This window comes from Solenopsis invicta, unplaced genomic scaffold (assembly GCF_016802725.1).
Source record: "Solenopsis invicta isolate M01_SB unplaced genomic scaffold, UNIL_Sinv_3.0 scaffold_38, whole genome shotgun sequence".
Taxonomy (NCBI): Eukaryota; Metazoa; Arthropoda; class Insecta; order Hymenoptera; family Formicidae; genus Solenopsis; species Solenopsis invicta.
In genome coordinates, this window is record NW_024105284.1 from 729,533 (window position 1) to 744,379 (window position 14,847).

A 14,847-nucleotide genomic window follows, 5' to 3' on the forward strand; every position below is an offset into this window, starting at 1 on the left:
CGGCCAGGCCTCTGACGGATGGTCGTCGGGGAAAATACACTTTTTGATTGGGGAGTGCATTGTTATATCTTATTATGAATGGAATATATTATAAAAGTTTCTCATAATAAACTTAAAGGTTTTAAGGGTCACTGAATCACAAATCTGTTATTAAAAATGGCAAATTATGGAATTAGGAGATTCAAAATGGCACCCTTAACATGCAGTTTTGTTGGATTACAATAATCGAATTATTTATCAAAACAAATCTGAGCGTGCTCTTTAAGACACGCTGATTACGAATCCATTAATTAAATGGAAAAATCATTGATGGCATATTTAAAATGGCCAATCCAAAATATTTGTACCCAATTAAAGTCACATATTTAACATATTTCATACAAAAAATAAATCTTTCGAAGTCTTCTGTTGAACACTGCTAAAATAGGATTAAAAAAAAACTCAAATTGAAAAATTCCGTAAAAATGATGGATACTAGATACTGGTGTAAGTTTATTTGCTTCAGTCGATGATAACGGCCTACTTGACCACTCTTAGTCAAATCCAGAGACAACGGCGAGGACGTGGTGGTCACTGTCTCCATTATTTCTTTTTAATTTTTAATTTTATGTTTCTCTTTTTTTTAATTTTTTTACGTTTCTATATATACGAGGTGTGTTCAAAAAGTATCGCGAATTTTGAATTTTCGCGGGTTACGTATATTCGAATTTCGATCTTTTTGTGGCGTTATGTTGGTACTTATGTCTCTCACTTATGCCGACAAGCTCGGCCATTTTGAATGTTCACTTAATTGTTGACAGCTGCTTTGCTTGCACGTGTTTTGGATCGTCTTCGATTTTTACCTATTCAAAAAAATGGATCAAAGAACCTGTATCAAATTTTGTGTGAAAAACGAAATTAAGTGCGCGGATGCATTCCGAATGTTGACTGTGGCATACGGAGAAGCTACCTTGGACCGAAGCAACGTTTATCGGTGGTACAAAATGTTCTCAGAAGGCCGAGAAGATGTGAACGACGAAGAGCGTGCCGGACGCCCGAGCACTTCAACAACAGACGAAAAAATTAATGAAGTGGAGAAAATGGTATTGGCCAATCGTCGAATCACCGTTAGAGAAATTGCTGAGGACCTAAACATATCGATTGGCTCGTGCCATTCGATTTTTATCAATGATTTGGGCATGAGACGGGTCGCCGCGAAATTCGTACCAAAATTGCTCAATTGCGACCAAAAACAGCATCGCATGAACATTGCTAATGAGATGTTGGACTCTGTCCGCGACGACCCAAATTTGCTCCAGAGGGTCATAACTGGTGACGAATCGTGGGTTTATGGTTATGACGTGGAAACCAAAGCTCAATCATCTCAATGGAAGCTGCCGCACGAACCAAGACCGAAAAAAGCGCGCCAAGTTCGGTCGAATGTGAAAGTTTTGCTGACAGTTTTCTTCGATTGCAGGGGCGTGGTGCATCATGAGTTCTTGCCACAGGGTAGAACGGTCAATAAGGAATATTACCTGCAAGTTATGCGCAATTTGCGCGAAGCAATCCGCCAGAAACGCCCGGATTTGTGGAAGAACAAAAATTGGCTTTTGCACCACGATAACGCCCCTGCTCACACATCGTTGCTTGTGCGCGACTTTTTGGCCAAAAACAACACACTAATGATGCCGCAGCCACCGTATTCCCCAGATCTGGCCCCCTGTGACTTTTTCTTGTTCCCTAAACTGAAGAGGCCCATGAAAGGACGACGTTACGCTACGCTTGACGAGATAAAGACGGCATCGAAGGAGGAGCTGAACAAGATAAAAAAAAATGATTTTTTGAAGTGCTTCGAAGATTGGAAAAACCGTTGGCACAAGTGTATAATATCTCATGGGGATTACTTTGAAGGGGACAAAATAGATATTCATGAATAAATAAATAATTTTTGAAAAAACACAAAATTGGCGATACTTTTTGAACACACCTCGTATCTATTATCCTTGGATTATTTCAATTTGTAATCTCTAATGTATCTACAGGGTGTACCAGTAGAATCCGAAAAAATTTATTATGAGTTTTCAGAATCCTTTTAATAAAAAATAACAATCGTAAGAAAAATATTTTTATATTTGGGTTAAAGCATTCCTAAAAAAACAGTTTTATTCTATATAGCCCCCTCTACTTCGATGACCGCTTCAATTTTGGGCCGGAAGCACGCGCATGTCTCTGTTAAAAATTTCTTCACCATACACGCAAACAATGCCTCAAGCGGCTTTCAGCGGCTTTCAGCGATGCAACGTTAGGATGTCGAGTCTTGTTGGAGTGTCCCTCAAACACGCAGCACACGAAATAATCCAGCGGATAAAGTCTAGGCTATTAGCAGGCTTTACTCCGACACATTTTCATGTTTTCGAAGAGCCGATTCTGCACTAAGTGGCCGTCTAAGAACCTTCTTCGGATCCTTTGAAAGCCATATAGTGATGAATAATGTCGTAAACTGTCGATTTCGGGTGATCGGAGAACTTTATTATTCCGGACACGGTACGTCCCACGCAAAGATTTTGAACAAGCACAGCTCTCCGGTTATATTCTGGACACTGCTTAACCAGTTCGGCCATGACAAAGTTATGTTTTTGTTCCCAATGGATGAGGTTTACTTGAATGCTATCTAGTTGCCGGCTCACAAGTTATTATATGGCAAAAATTCTAATTTAAAAATTGTCCGAATTCTACTGGTACACCCTGTATTAAGTATTATTCTAAAGCCTCTTCATTGCATTTTAACCCTCACCGTGTAACGTGTTTTTTGGTACCATTAACTGTAAAGGGGGGTCATCAATGTCCAGTATGGTTTTCTTAATGGATTAAGTAATTCAAAAAATAATAAAAAAATCATGTAGTAGTCTTAACTATTCTAAATAAAAGATTTATACATTATTTAACAAATCCATTTGTTTAATATTTTATTTTTTAAATATATAAACTAAAATGCGTATATGGTAGTAATATGTTCCAAAATTTGTAACTTTTGAACAAATAAATAAAATTTAATAAATTAAAAATAAAGTTTAAGGTTCATATTTTAATAAAAAAATATACCAACAAATATTTTTAAATTTAAATTTAAATTTTAAATTTAACTCCTTAAGTTCGGGCCATAAAATCTTATAATTTTGAAACTTGTAAGAATAAACGTTCGTAATAAAAAAATATGGTATTCGACTTTAAAAAATTCATCTTTATTTAAAATCTACATTCTCATATCCTTACTATTATCTTCTCCAAAATATGTATCATTCAAGGATAAAGGTTATTATAATACCTTTTCGGTAGAGCAATTGCCATTTTTTTTAAAGATAAACTAAGTAAAAACATTTTCGTATAAATAATATATATGTATGTTTTTTATGTGTAAAAGTCAACAAACACAAAAAATTATTTTACTTACTTGTACAACAAATATACGTTACCTGTAAACAAGGTCATTTTGTCCACGCTTCACTTTCATTGTTCGCTGTTCATCGACAGAATGACGCACTTTGCCAGGCTTTTACGAGTATTTTCCCGGGCACTACCCACTTGTTTTCAAAGTATTTATAATTTTTAAAATCGCTTGGACAAAAATAACCCCTCCTTTAAAAAGCAAGGGTTAAAAACAAATTTTTTTTGTGCCCCCTATTTCCATAATTTGCCATTTTTAATAACAGATTCATGATCAGCAAACATTGAAACCGTTGTAAGTATGACAAGACCGAGAAATCGCCGAACACACAGAGCAGTCTAGTAACGAGATCCCGTACCAGCAAGGGATGGATAGTGTTCCGTCTTGTTATCACAGGATGGAAGCCTCTCTTAAGCTATAATTGGAGGCATTCTGGAAATATTCTGCTGGAGTTTTCAAAGCGTTAAAGACATCCGTAAAGTTTTAGTGGATAAAAATCTCACTCTCCAGTCTCACCCCGAGAATTGAGGGGACTTATGTAAGATTTTTGCGCGAAAAAGTCACCTTAAATTTTTTAAATAAAATTTCGTATTTTTGAAAGATAAGAACTCTTCAAAATACAAAAATCAAGCAGTAAAAACAAAGGTACATAAGAGTCAAAAGCGATCAATAATGTGCAATTTGTATTTCGTTAATAAATAATTAAATCTATTACATATCAATGTAAATTAATTAGGAGAAACGTATTTTTATTACCTATTCTTATAGTCTTACAGATCTTTTCAAAGCAATACAATTTTATTTTTTTTAAGTAAGCTGTTTCGTTAGCAAACTTTTTAAGATGTATAGTCTACAAAAGCAAAATTGGAAGATAATTCAAACAACGAAGACAATATCGGTAATTGTCCAACCATGAAAAGGTCGACAATTTCGAAATGACTTACTTAAAATGGATAAATTATAATTTTTGAAAAAGTCTAAAAAAGAGCTATTAGAATATTCAATCAAAAATAGAGGTACCATTTAAAAAATAAAAGATGATTTTGTCTTGACCTTAGTAATGCCATTCAAAGTCAAACTGCTAAAATGAGGAAATAGAATTATTTAAACCCTATAATGTCTAAAATAGTTTTCTATAAAACTATATTTTTTGAGATATTTTGGCTTCCAAATATTCGTTTCTCACTCCTATATTATACATATTATAATATATATGTTATATGTACATGTGATATAGAATCGATTTTAGTTAATAAGTGTTATCTTACTGAAATAATTCCCTTGGAAAATGTAAAAAAGTTTTTTTACATTTTCCAAGGGAATTATTTTATTCAAGGGGCACACTTTATTTCTCACATTGAAAACAACTTAGATGTATAATAAAATTTTAGGTCGATCAGAAGCAGGCGTCATTCGGAAGTTTATCCCCCTCTCCCCCCAATTACAATTACATTGCTGTAATACAATACGCAGTTGTGATATATTCGTAAAATATAAAAATGAAATAAAATATAATACTTCTCGCAATTTTGATCAATATTACCATAATATTTATATATTAATATTAATATAACAATTGTGATATATTATGATTTATTTTGACTAATATTTTAATATTACTGTGATATATTTGTAATATTTTAATAACATTCATGCTATATCTTATTGTAATACATTGGGTAATATATTGTTGTTATATTACGTATCATGTAAAGATAAGATGATACAATTCGCGAACATATACACGTTAGTAATAATTCAAAGTGCTTCAATATTTGAGTAGATATTACAAAAGAAATATAATTATACATCAATTATATACCAACCAATATAATACAGATTCGATTCACAGCTCTCACTTAAACTAGAACCTTATAAACCTCAATAATATAAAAAAAGGTCCAAGTAAAACATTACCAAGTGAGAGAAAGTGGATATATATATATATATATATATATATATATATATATATATATATATGCTACACATGAGCATGCAAAGTGAGAAGAAACTCCACAAAAACATTTTACGACTCTCAGACAAATCTTAAACATCTCCACTTATCCATGATTAGTGCGTTGTATGAAAAATATATGTATTCGTGAATATTTATGCACATATGGCTCGATCAACATCAAGTATCGATAACACAATCTTTTTACCTTATTCTGTTGTTGACCTTCATCCGCCTGTCCATTCTCTTTCGGTCTATCGTCTAATGCTTTCGATGGATGCCCGCTTACTTTATATTGCTGAAACTGCAAGCACACTTACATTAAGTGATAATAAGAGCCATAATGTTCAAAGTTTTAATATTTATAATGTCTATAACTATAATGTTTCGTGTATATTATTTATTGAGAAACAAAACTATGTTGACACATTCATAAGATTTCTATTGCCAAGATGGCTATTAGAAAATTTTTCATATACAGCAAAGAATATAACATTTCAGCAATATTGCAGAATTGTAAAGTTTCTGCAACAGTGTTCTGTGCTGTATGATTTTCAGAAAAAATTAGAATTTCTACAAGTAAGTTTCAAATAAAGAAGGCTGTTAAAAGTGTCAATTTTAGCCTTTAAGTAAAACCTGAATAAAATTTTAAAAAATCATTGTTTAGATCAAATAACAAGAAATAACAATTGTTCGAAAAGTGGTGGCAATACTGCTAAAATGGATTAAATCAAAAGTAACATTAACTAAAAATCTACATGTACAGTGCGTTGCATTGATGCCTGAAGTACCAATTTTAGAGACCACGTTTCTTTCTTGATTATTATTACGTTCATAACCGAATGCTGCGGATGGCCGCTTGAAAATTTCTGAGAGAAAATTGATGGAAAAGAAATTTTTTTCATTGCAAAAATGTTTTTAAAAATGTTACAAAAATATTGTTTTGCTCATTGGAATCATGTGGTATAATAATAATATTTATACGGACATTTCGAAGAAATTCATAGAATTAGAACGTCCATAGAATATTTACAGGAAAAAATGAGGCGTTTATTTGATAGTCCACAGGACTTTATAACAAGTACTGACTACGATATCCTGCTCAATAAAACAGGACGTTCTTAGGATATCGCGTAGATATCCCTGTGCTAATAGAAAATATGTTTAACTGACACATTTTTGTACACATGCAAACATTTAAAATTGGCACTAAATTAACATTTTTTTATACCTTTTTAATTTAAATTTTCTAATCCTAAATTCTCTTCAATTTATTAAAAATTTGATTATATTATTTAGAGATTTTTCTCAATCTTTCTTATTCATTCAATTGCGAAGAAAAAATTAAAAACTATTTGTATTAAATTATTTCAAATATCGAATTTAAAAAAAGGACAGAGAAAGCAGAAAATTTTCATCAATTTTACATAAAGTGAAATCTTTATCTTTCTATTTTAATGCAATAACAACATAAACTCTACTATAAATTTATATAGGGTAATATGGGGTAAAGTAAGACGGATTTTTTGTCTGCCTCCATAGAAGTGTCAAAAAATTGAATTTTTGAACAATCAATGGTTGTTTTCACTAGAAGACGAAAAAAAAACTAACTTTCTATAACTGCGGATTTTCAAAATTTTGATTTTAAGTTGTAGTTTTAGTTATTTTTTCAAAAACAAAAAATTTTGGGCTTTTAAAAAATGGTGGGATAAAGTGGGACACCAAAAAAATTCAAAACCAACTTAAATCGACTTCTATGTTTAATCAACACTCCTAAATAATAAATAATTGAAAATAGAGCAATAAAATCCTTCCCTTTTTCTATAATGACTATAACATTTAAAGTATTTAAACTTATAATTCTTTGATAGTTCGCAGTTATTGTCACATTATAGTAATATTTAATATTAAATTTTCTCCGTGTATAAGTAAAAACATTCAAAATAATTAATAAAAATCACTTGATTTGCACTAATTCTTCAAGAAAACATGAAAAACCCACTTTATCCCACAACGTTAATTTACACGCAATCATTCATTACCGAAACTAGATTAAGTTTCCACAACATTTTCTTTTTTACTTAGAAAAATAATAGAAAAACAATAACTGCACATAAGTTTCCTTTGTTGAACACTTTAAAAACTTGCTTAAATAACGAGTATTATGAACACAAGACAAACTTTATAAAAATGACTTTTAAGATTGGTTTCGTACAGAACAAAATATTTGTACACAAACTCCAATGGCTAATTGAAACATGAGCTATCATAATAAGCAATAGATGACAATTTTCCGTTTTGCTCTAAACTCACTACTACAAAGAAATACCACTTTATCTCACGTCCAACTTTACCCCACATCACCTTACATATAAAAATTCTCTAAAAATTCTGATTTTTCTAGACAAAAATATTTCCTAAACATTTCAAGCTTTCAGATATTTCCAGATAACATAAGCATTCTCAAAGTAAACCAACTTCTCGATGCACGGATTAGTTCATCAATCAAGCCTCAAATATAGGTTCGAGCAAGAGAGAAGAAAAATACTCGACGCGATTGTTATTTTAGATATTACACAAAAGATTTAATTTTAGAATTCTAGAGCATATCTTCTACTAACAAATAAAAACAATTATAGGCAAAGAATTATTTACAAAAGAAAGTACTATTTACAATAGTAATTTGTTCGGAAACAATAAAACCAAAAATTCTTCATGTGCGAGATAATATAGGGTAAGAATATTTAATGAGCGGCGAAGTTCTGTAGCGATATCGCCATTTCCCAGGATGTTGATCGCGTACCACGGGCTATTCACGTGAGAATTCGGCTGAGTGCTCACGTGTGCTCAGTGGAAGGCGAAGCATTAGTGCTTCGCGAATTAGTGATTTGCTATAGCGGGCCGCTCAGCGCAGGCAAATTCGCAAATTTGACGGGTGCGGATCCGACATGTCAACCAGGAACTTTCGGTGCAAAACCCCAAATTCGACTTCGTTTTTGTCGATAGAAATGGCAATATTTCAACGCAAGATTGATTGGAATTCAGTAATTATTCATCTTACGGAAAACTCCGATGGCATCGATATTAACATGTTGTCAAAATCATACCCCTGATTGTGAGTGACCTCCAAGAAGTTTTAGCCGTCGTTTGTTATTTATTAAAAAATTATAATTCCAAAAACATTGTGAAAATTATGGTGAAACTTTATAAAAAGAGGAGCAGTCTCTGACGAACTTGACTTTGACATATGTTATAGAGGCAAGGATATTGAACAATTTTTCCTTATAAAGTAAGCGTTTTCGTACAATTTTCGAAATATACTTGGTGAAAGAAAAACAGTTTTTCTGAATTATTTCATAAAATATTTATTTTACAAAAAAATGTGTCAAATAATAAATAAAGCTCGTACTAAGCTCTATAAAAAATGTTATATACATATTTTACCTAGCTTTAGTACTTTAGTCGTTATAGTAGAAAAACTGTATTAAAATAATTTTTTTTTATTTTTAGTAGTTCTGCGTAAAATGTAGATGCTTGGACGGGGGAGGGGCTCCGATCCTCCCCCGCGCCCCCTCCCCGTATTTTTCCCAACCTACTCCATCTCAGTCAGTTCACTAATGACGGGATGCGGGAAGGGGGTGGGTCATCAGGCTCAAATAATGAGTTGTACACAGGGTGATTCATAACGACCCATGTGCCCCTGTAAAGACGTGTTCTTGGATAAAATCTAAGACAATTTTTCCTATACAAAAATTTTGTCTGACGCTTACTTTTTAAATTATAAGAGAATAAAGTTAGCAAATTATAGGCCGTGTAGACATTCGACGCGGGCGCTTAAGCGTTCATTCTACGAGAGCGCCGATTAATTTATAAGGAAAAGTTGTTCAATATCCTCTCCTTGATAACATATATCAAGGTCAAGGTCGTCAGAGGCTGCTCTCCTTTTATAAAGTTTTACTAAAATTATAATGGATTTTTAACCTTTTATGCGGAACAAGGCCTATCTTATTGTTAGTAATCTATTGACAAATTTTTTTTATATTATGTCTAATTTCTGTCTAACTTCTATTAGTGTCAATAATGAATAAATATGTTAAAAATATTTAATAAATATATTTTTTCAATATACTAGATAAATTTGCGACTTTCCACGCAAAACAAAGTCTACCTACCCCACCCCCCCCACCCCCCCCCATCTCGGGGGCAAAATGAGGACTGCAGATATACAGTACCCATGTGAAACAGTAATAAATCTGTAGACTTCGTTTCGCCTCCAAAGCAGGGGGGGAGGGGGAGTAGAATAGATATCACCAAATCATAAAAAATATATATCCAGTTAGTAATAATATTGTTGAATAAAGTATGTGTATAAGACTAAAATTAATATAAATTTTGTTTTATTTATGAAACTTTCTTAATTGATAACTTTTTAACAAAAGGCGAGTCGACGGCTGAAACTTGTGGACGGTTACTCAGGACCATGACCTTGACAACATATGTAACGCTCAAAATTATCGGAGCTGCTTCCCCTAAAGTAAATAATTACCTGGAATTCTTGAAAGAGTCACCCTAATTGAAGCTAGTGCTCGCGGACAGGTTCGGCGGCCAAGAACACTGTAGCCATGACTAACTAGGAAGACATCCCAACCGCTAAGTCCCGATAAATAATTAACGCATAATGAAATGATTCGGCTTCGGTACTTTTCGTAAATCTAAAGAATCGCTAGTTCCCTAACGGAGTGCGCGTGCGAGCTGACTTAATGAATTCACGGACCCCGCCTTCACGGCGCGCTCCTATAATAGCTGTATCGGTCGTTAGGACATTTCGCTGTAGAACTTAAAATTGATACGTTGCCCTTTTGAACTGGGCCAGCCTGGTGGCAATGATGTGAAATTATTAGGGTCGCATCGTTACATCAAAAAATAAACATTTGTAATATCTTTATATTTTAATTTAACAAAATGTACGAATACTCACTTCCTCTTTGATATGGCCTAGTTCCTCTTCAAGACTCGTATTTCTTTCAAGGGCCACGCGCAAACGCTCACGTACCTGAAAATCATCAACATTATTAATCCAATATTAATAGTTGTAAACATCGTATGCATTTGTATGTACATTGCTTGTTAGCGATTCGCAGGGGCGTGTTCAAAAACAGCACAAGATATCGTACACATAGTCTACACTCATATCAAATATACGTGAAACATTCATATAACAACTCATTGTCAGTAGAATGTCATTCTCAAAGATAAACAATATATAAGAGACATATCGAGTATATACTGATAATGGTAATACTTAATTATAAAAGTAATTTTTATTAAAAATATGTTTCTATTATGGATTTAATTATTTCTAAACCGTAAACACCCAGTTTTGTGTAATTTAAATATATTACGATTTCGACTTAATCACTCTAAAATGTAGAGATTATTTCACCTGTTCAATTTTTTAACAATAATCGCAGGCCAGAGCATGCCATATTTAGATATACGGTACTAAGTACTACATTTTCCCTATTATGCTGTCCATATGCGCAGACTTGGATATGTTCTTGCTGTAAACCAAGTATGTGTTTCCAGCAAGATACACCAAAGGGCACAATGCAACTGTGAATCATTTCATCCTTGTTGATGTAGCAAGAATAATAACTCGCTAGCATTAACCTTTTAACAAAATATTTATTTAATTATTTTTGGTGTTTATAAATAGGTGGCCCTGAAAAGGGCCGTTTGGTTTCTTTTTTAATAATAGATCTTCTTTCTGGTCGGCTAATTATGAAGATCTTTGAAGGGTCTAGATAATCTTAATGTTTTAGATTCAGATCTCTCAAACGCAAAAGATCTCTCGTCGATGTTGAAGCTTCCCTCGTTGTCAAAGAAGATGTTTGAGTAGCTCTAGAAACTCTTGAGATAGTCGTTTAAGTTCTTTTCTCGTATTCTCTAGGAGGCTATCTTGGAATGGGATTGATCTGTGCCTCAGGAACGAGCAGGATATTTTGATCTCTTCTGATCCTTGGATCACCAAAAGAGTAACTTAGTTGGAATTCTCCAGAAATCCTTGGAAATTCTTTGATCTTCTAAATTTCAATTTCAATTAACTTCCACTCAGCCATTGAAAAGATTTGAGGAGAATGCCTTGGTCTCGAAAATCTCCTCCTTACATATCATATGTGACATCTTTTTAGTAACTTCGCCATCTGGTTTTTGATTTATAATTTTAATTTCTTTGAAACAACCAATATTCGTTAATGCGCGGAGTTATCTCGCGGCTAGATTAACGGAATAGGTTCGAAGCGGGAGAGTAAAAATAAATCAATACGCGGTATTGAGAGATGATTGACGAGACTATAACATTTATTTCTAATGCAACGTTCTAATACAACATATATTTTTTCAAGTCGGAGTGTGAACAGTGCGTCCGCGGTGGATTACAAGAATATAAGAAAAGAAGAGACAAAGACAGGGCGGAAATGTAATTCGCTATAATCTAAATCTTTAGACGGACAATGATATTAAGAAACAAATACGGTGTGCTATTTACAGTACATTTACAAGCGGCCTTGACCGCAAAATTGCGAAGAAACCTCGCAGTTCTCGGAATCAGTGCCGGTTTTTCCGAGTATTCCGACTAGCCGAGTTTCTCGGCGCGGTCGTGTTTATACTCGGCGGGACGCGGTGTACGGTACATTGACGGCGCAAATACGCGGGCTAGCCCGGTGCGTTCATACGCCGAATCAATCGTTTCCGCGGTGCGTCTGGCTTAATAGCTGGTGGAGTGGTTCTGGTTGGCGCGGAGTCGCCGGATTTCGCCAGGAACACCCGGACCGGCGGTAAAGGTCCTTTGTCGCCACCAAGTATCTTGGCAAGCGGCAAAGAACCTTTACCGCATATTCTCGCCGAAGAGGAGTTGCGGATCAGGATCGGGAACGGTAAATGGATGCTGAGCGTGCGAGCGGAGGCCTTTTATACCTCCTGGCTCGCGCGCTCGGCCGTTTTCGCATGATCTCGTTTTCTTACGAGATTTCATCTCGGGATTCCCGTTCCTCCAGGCCGCTGGTACAGACGCGCTTTCGCGGGGATTTCTTCTTGCGACTAGCCAGTGATGCGCGTGCGCGCGGCCTTCTATCGTGCACGGGTCTGCCTCGTGCTAACGACCGCTTTCGGCCGTTAGCGGTGTTATCGTCGTGGAAGCGTTTAGGCGCGAGCGCACCTTCTGTTGTTTAAAGTCGAACAGAGACCTCCGGCTGGTGTTCGCCGGAAATAATGCATGTGATATGCATGCATTGTTACATCTTCTTTTGTTAAATTTTAATGAGATATAATTTTTATAATTTATTCTTCTTTCTGAAGTGTATTCTTTTTCTATTGTTTTTGTATTTTATTTTCCAGATTTAAATTTTATATTTTATTTTTCGTGTGATCAAAATGATCGCCACAATTGACAAACAAGGATAAAATAATTCATTGTGTTACATTGTATCAACATTGTGTCTTGCTGAAAAATGCCCTGAGAGATAAATCGTAATCACAGAACAATGATATCAGATAAAGTGTATAAATCAACAAAAAAAAAGAACATTCTTCGACTGTATACATGAATCAGAAATATTCGACACGATGTAACATCTTCTTAGGTTATGTTGCATAAATATTAATTATTACAAAATATAAAGCAATATTATAAAAACTACTATATCACCTAACAAAAGAGCCTTTCTACTTTGTATTTATGTTTTTAAAATATATTCCGTTTTCAAGTGTACCTCATATCAGCCTACGGGGATGCTTGGTTTTACCCCATTTGTAGGGCAAGATAGTGAGAAGAGCATCTTTCTCATTTACCTTAAAAATAGTTTATTTCACTAAAGATTTTTTTCAATAATAACTATACTGAAAGATGAAATCCAAAGAATATTTCACAAGTAAAGATAATTCATTAATTATAAAAATCTAGCTTTTATTTATCATCAAACCTTAACTATTCTGTTTTGACCCTCCTCTCACCTATAAAATATAAATTTTTGAAATCTAACACCTTTATTTAAAAAATTTTTATGTATTTTAAGTGTTTATATAATTCTAAATATTTCAAAGAGTATTGTGGATTAAGGCGATGCTAGAGTCATCGGATGTATACGCGGATCAACAAATCTTTTATTGAAGACACGGATTAAAAAATCCTCTTACAGAATGAAAGTACAGACAATAAAAAAGTCTGATAGCTACAATTTGATATAAAAAACAAAAAAAAGTTATAAAAATATAGTTATGTTAGTCAACATTTGCTACGCATAGAAATTTGAGACTTTGTACATGTAAAATAAGCATGGTCCGGTCTCAAAATTACAACAAAGAACAATACTGTGCCTTTTGAATGAGTCTAGAAGCATTAGTATAAAAAAAAATTTGTTTCGAAAATTTCATTTGTGTAAATGGGCGTGCAAAAGCAGTTTGAATAGTAACAGAACAGTAATTGTGTAACATGTTGATCTTGAATTAGATGGCGCTAAAGTCGAAGAACAAGGACAGATGAGTGCGTTTGACAAAAAGCGCAAGCCTATATCCCTTACTACTCTTCGTCCCGCTCGCGACCACGAATCACTCGACTTATCGTCGGAAAGAAATCTTTCCGACGTCGAGTGAGTTTCACTGTCAATCGGTCTCTATATGTGCTTATTTTCGAACACTCAGATCTCTTAATTAGCTTTGCAGATCTCAAAATCCTTTTACACAATTAAAGCAGTGACGAAACATGAAAATTACAATTTAATACAAAAAACAAAAGTAGATTGAAAAATTATAGTTTAATTGTCGGTTCTTGCAGTTGACTCGTGACAATACTTGTCCAATATAAAAGTTGTAGATTTCGTACGTATGAAATAAGTAGTTTCCAGCGTATAAATTAAACGTAAGAACAACACGGCATATGCAGAATAAGCTTAAAAACTTCAGTATAAGAGAGATAAGTGTCTAAAAATTGTTTATGTAATGCATGCGGAATTGATGCAAAGAGCAGTAATTGTGTTCATGGTAGTTGAAAGATCTTGCATTAGATAGCGTTGAATCGAAAATGACGGACAAGATAATGTTTTCATGAGTACGCTTGATAAAGAGCGCTAGCCTATTCGCCTAGTTTTAGTGTTATTCTTTTTATCTTTTGCTCCGCGCGTGACCGCGTGCCGTTCGACTCTCTATCAAAGAAAAATCTTAAGTACCAACATTGAATGAGTTCGCTCATCATTCCAGCATCGCCATAAGACACAGCCTGTATATTTCTATAGTACAATGTCTGAAGATCATTTTCGTATAAGAATTTTGAGCACTATATTCTTTATTGATATGATAACGGATTTTATACGCTAACAATCGAGATGATGACTAATTATCGTATTAGCAACAAATTTTAATTTTATTATATTTTGATTATATGCATTTTTACATTATTTTATAAATGTATCGAAAA

The 14,847-nt window shown here is 33.8% G+C and overlaps 1 protein-coding gene across 21 annotated transcripts in view; it reads right to left on the bottom strand.

The window, feature by feature from the left end:
- Window positions 1-14,847, bottom strand: part of LOC120356744 (liprin-alpha-1-like) — a 226,234-nt gene that overhangs the window by 148,094 nt on the left and 63,293 nt on the right. For all 21 annotated transcript variants that reach the window (XM_039459413.1, XM_039459394.1, XM_039459396.1 and 18 more), the window contains 2 exons: window positions 10,357-10,431; window positions 5,587-5,682 (listed from right to left, as the gene is read on the bottom strand). In XM_039459413.1, coding sequence (XP_039315347.1) covers window positions 5,587-5,621 — 35 coding nt within the window. In that variant the 5' untranslated portion in view covers window positions 5,622-5,682; window positions 10,357-10,431. The remainder of the gene's footprint in view (window positions 1-5,586; window positions 5,683-10,356; window positions 10,432-14,847) is intronic.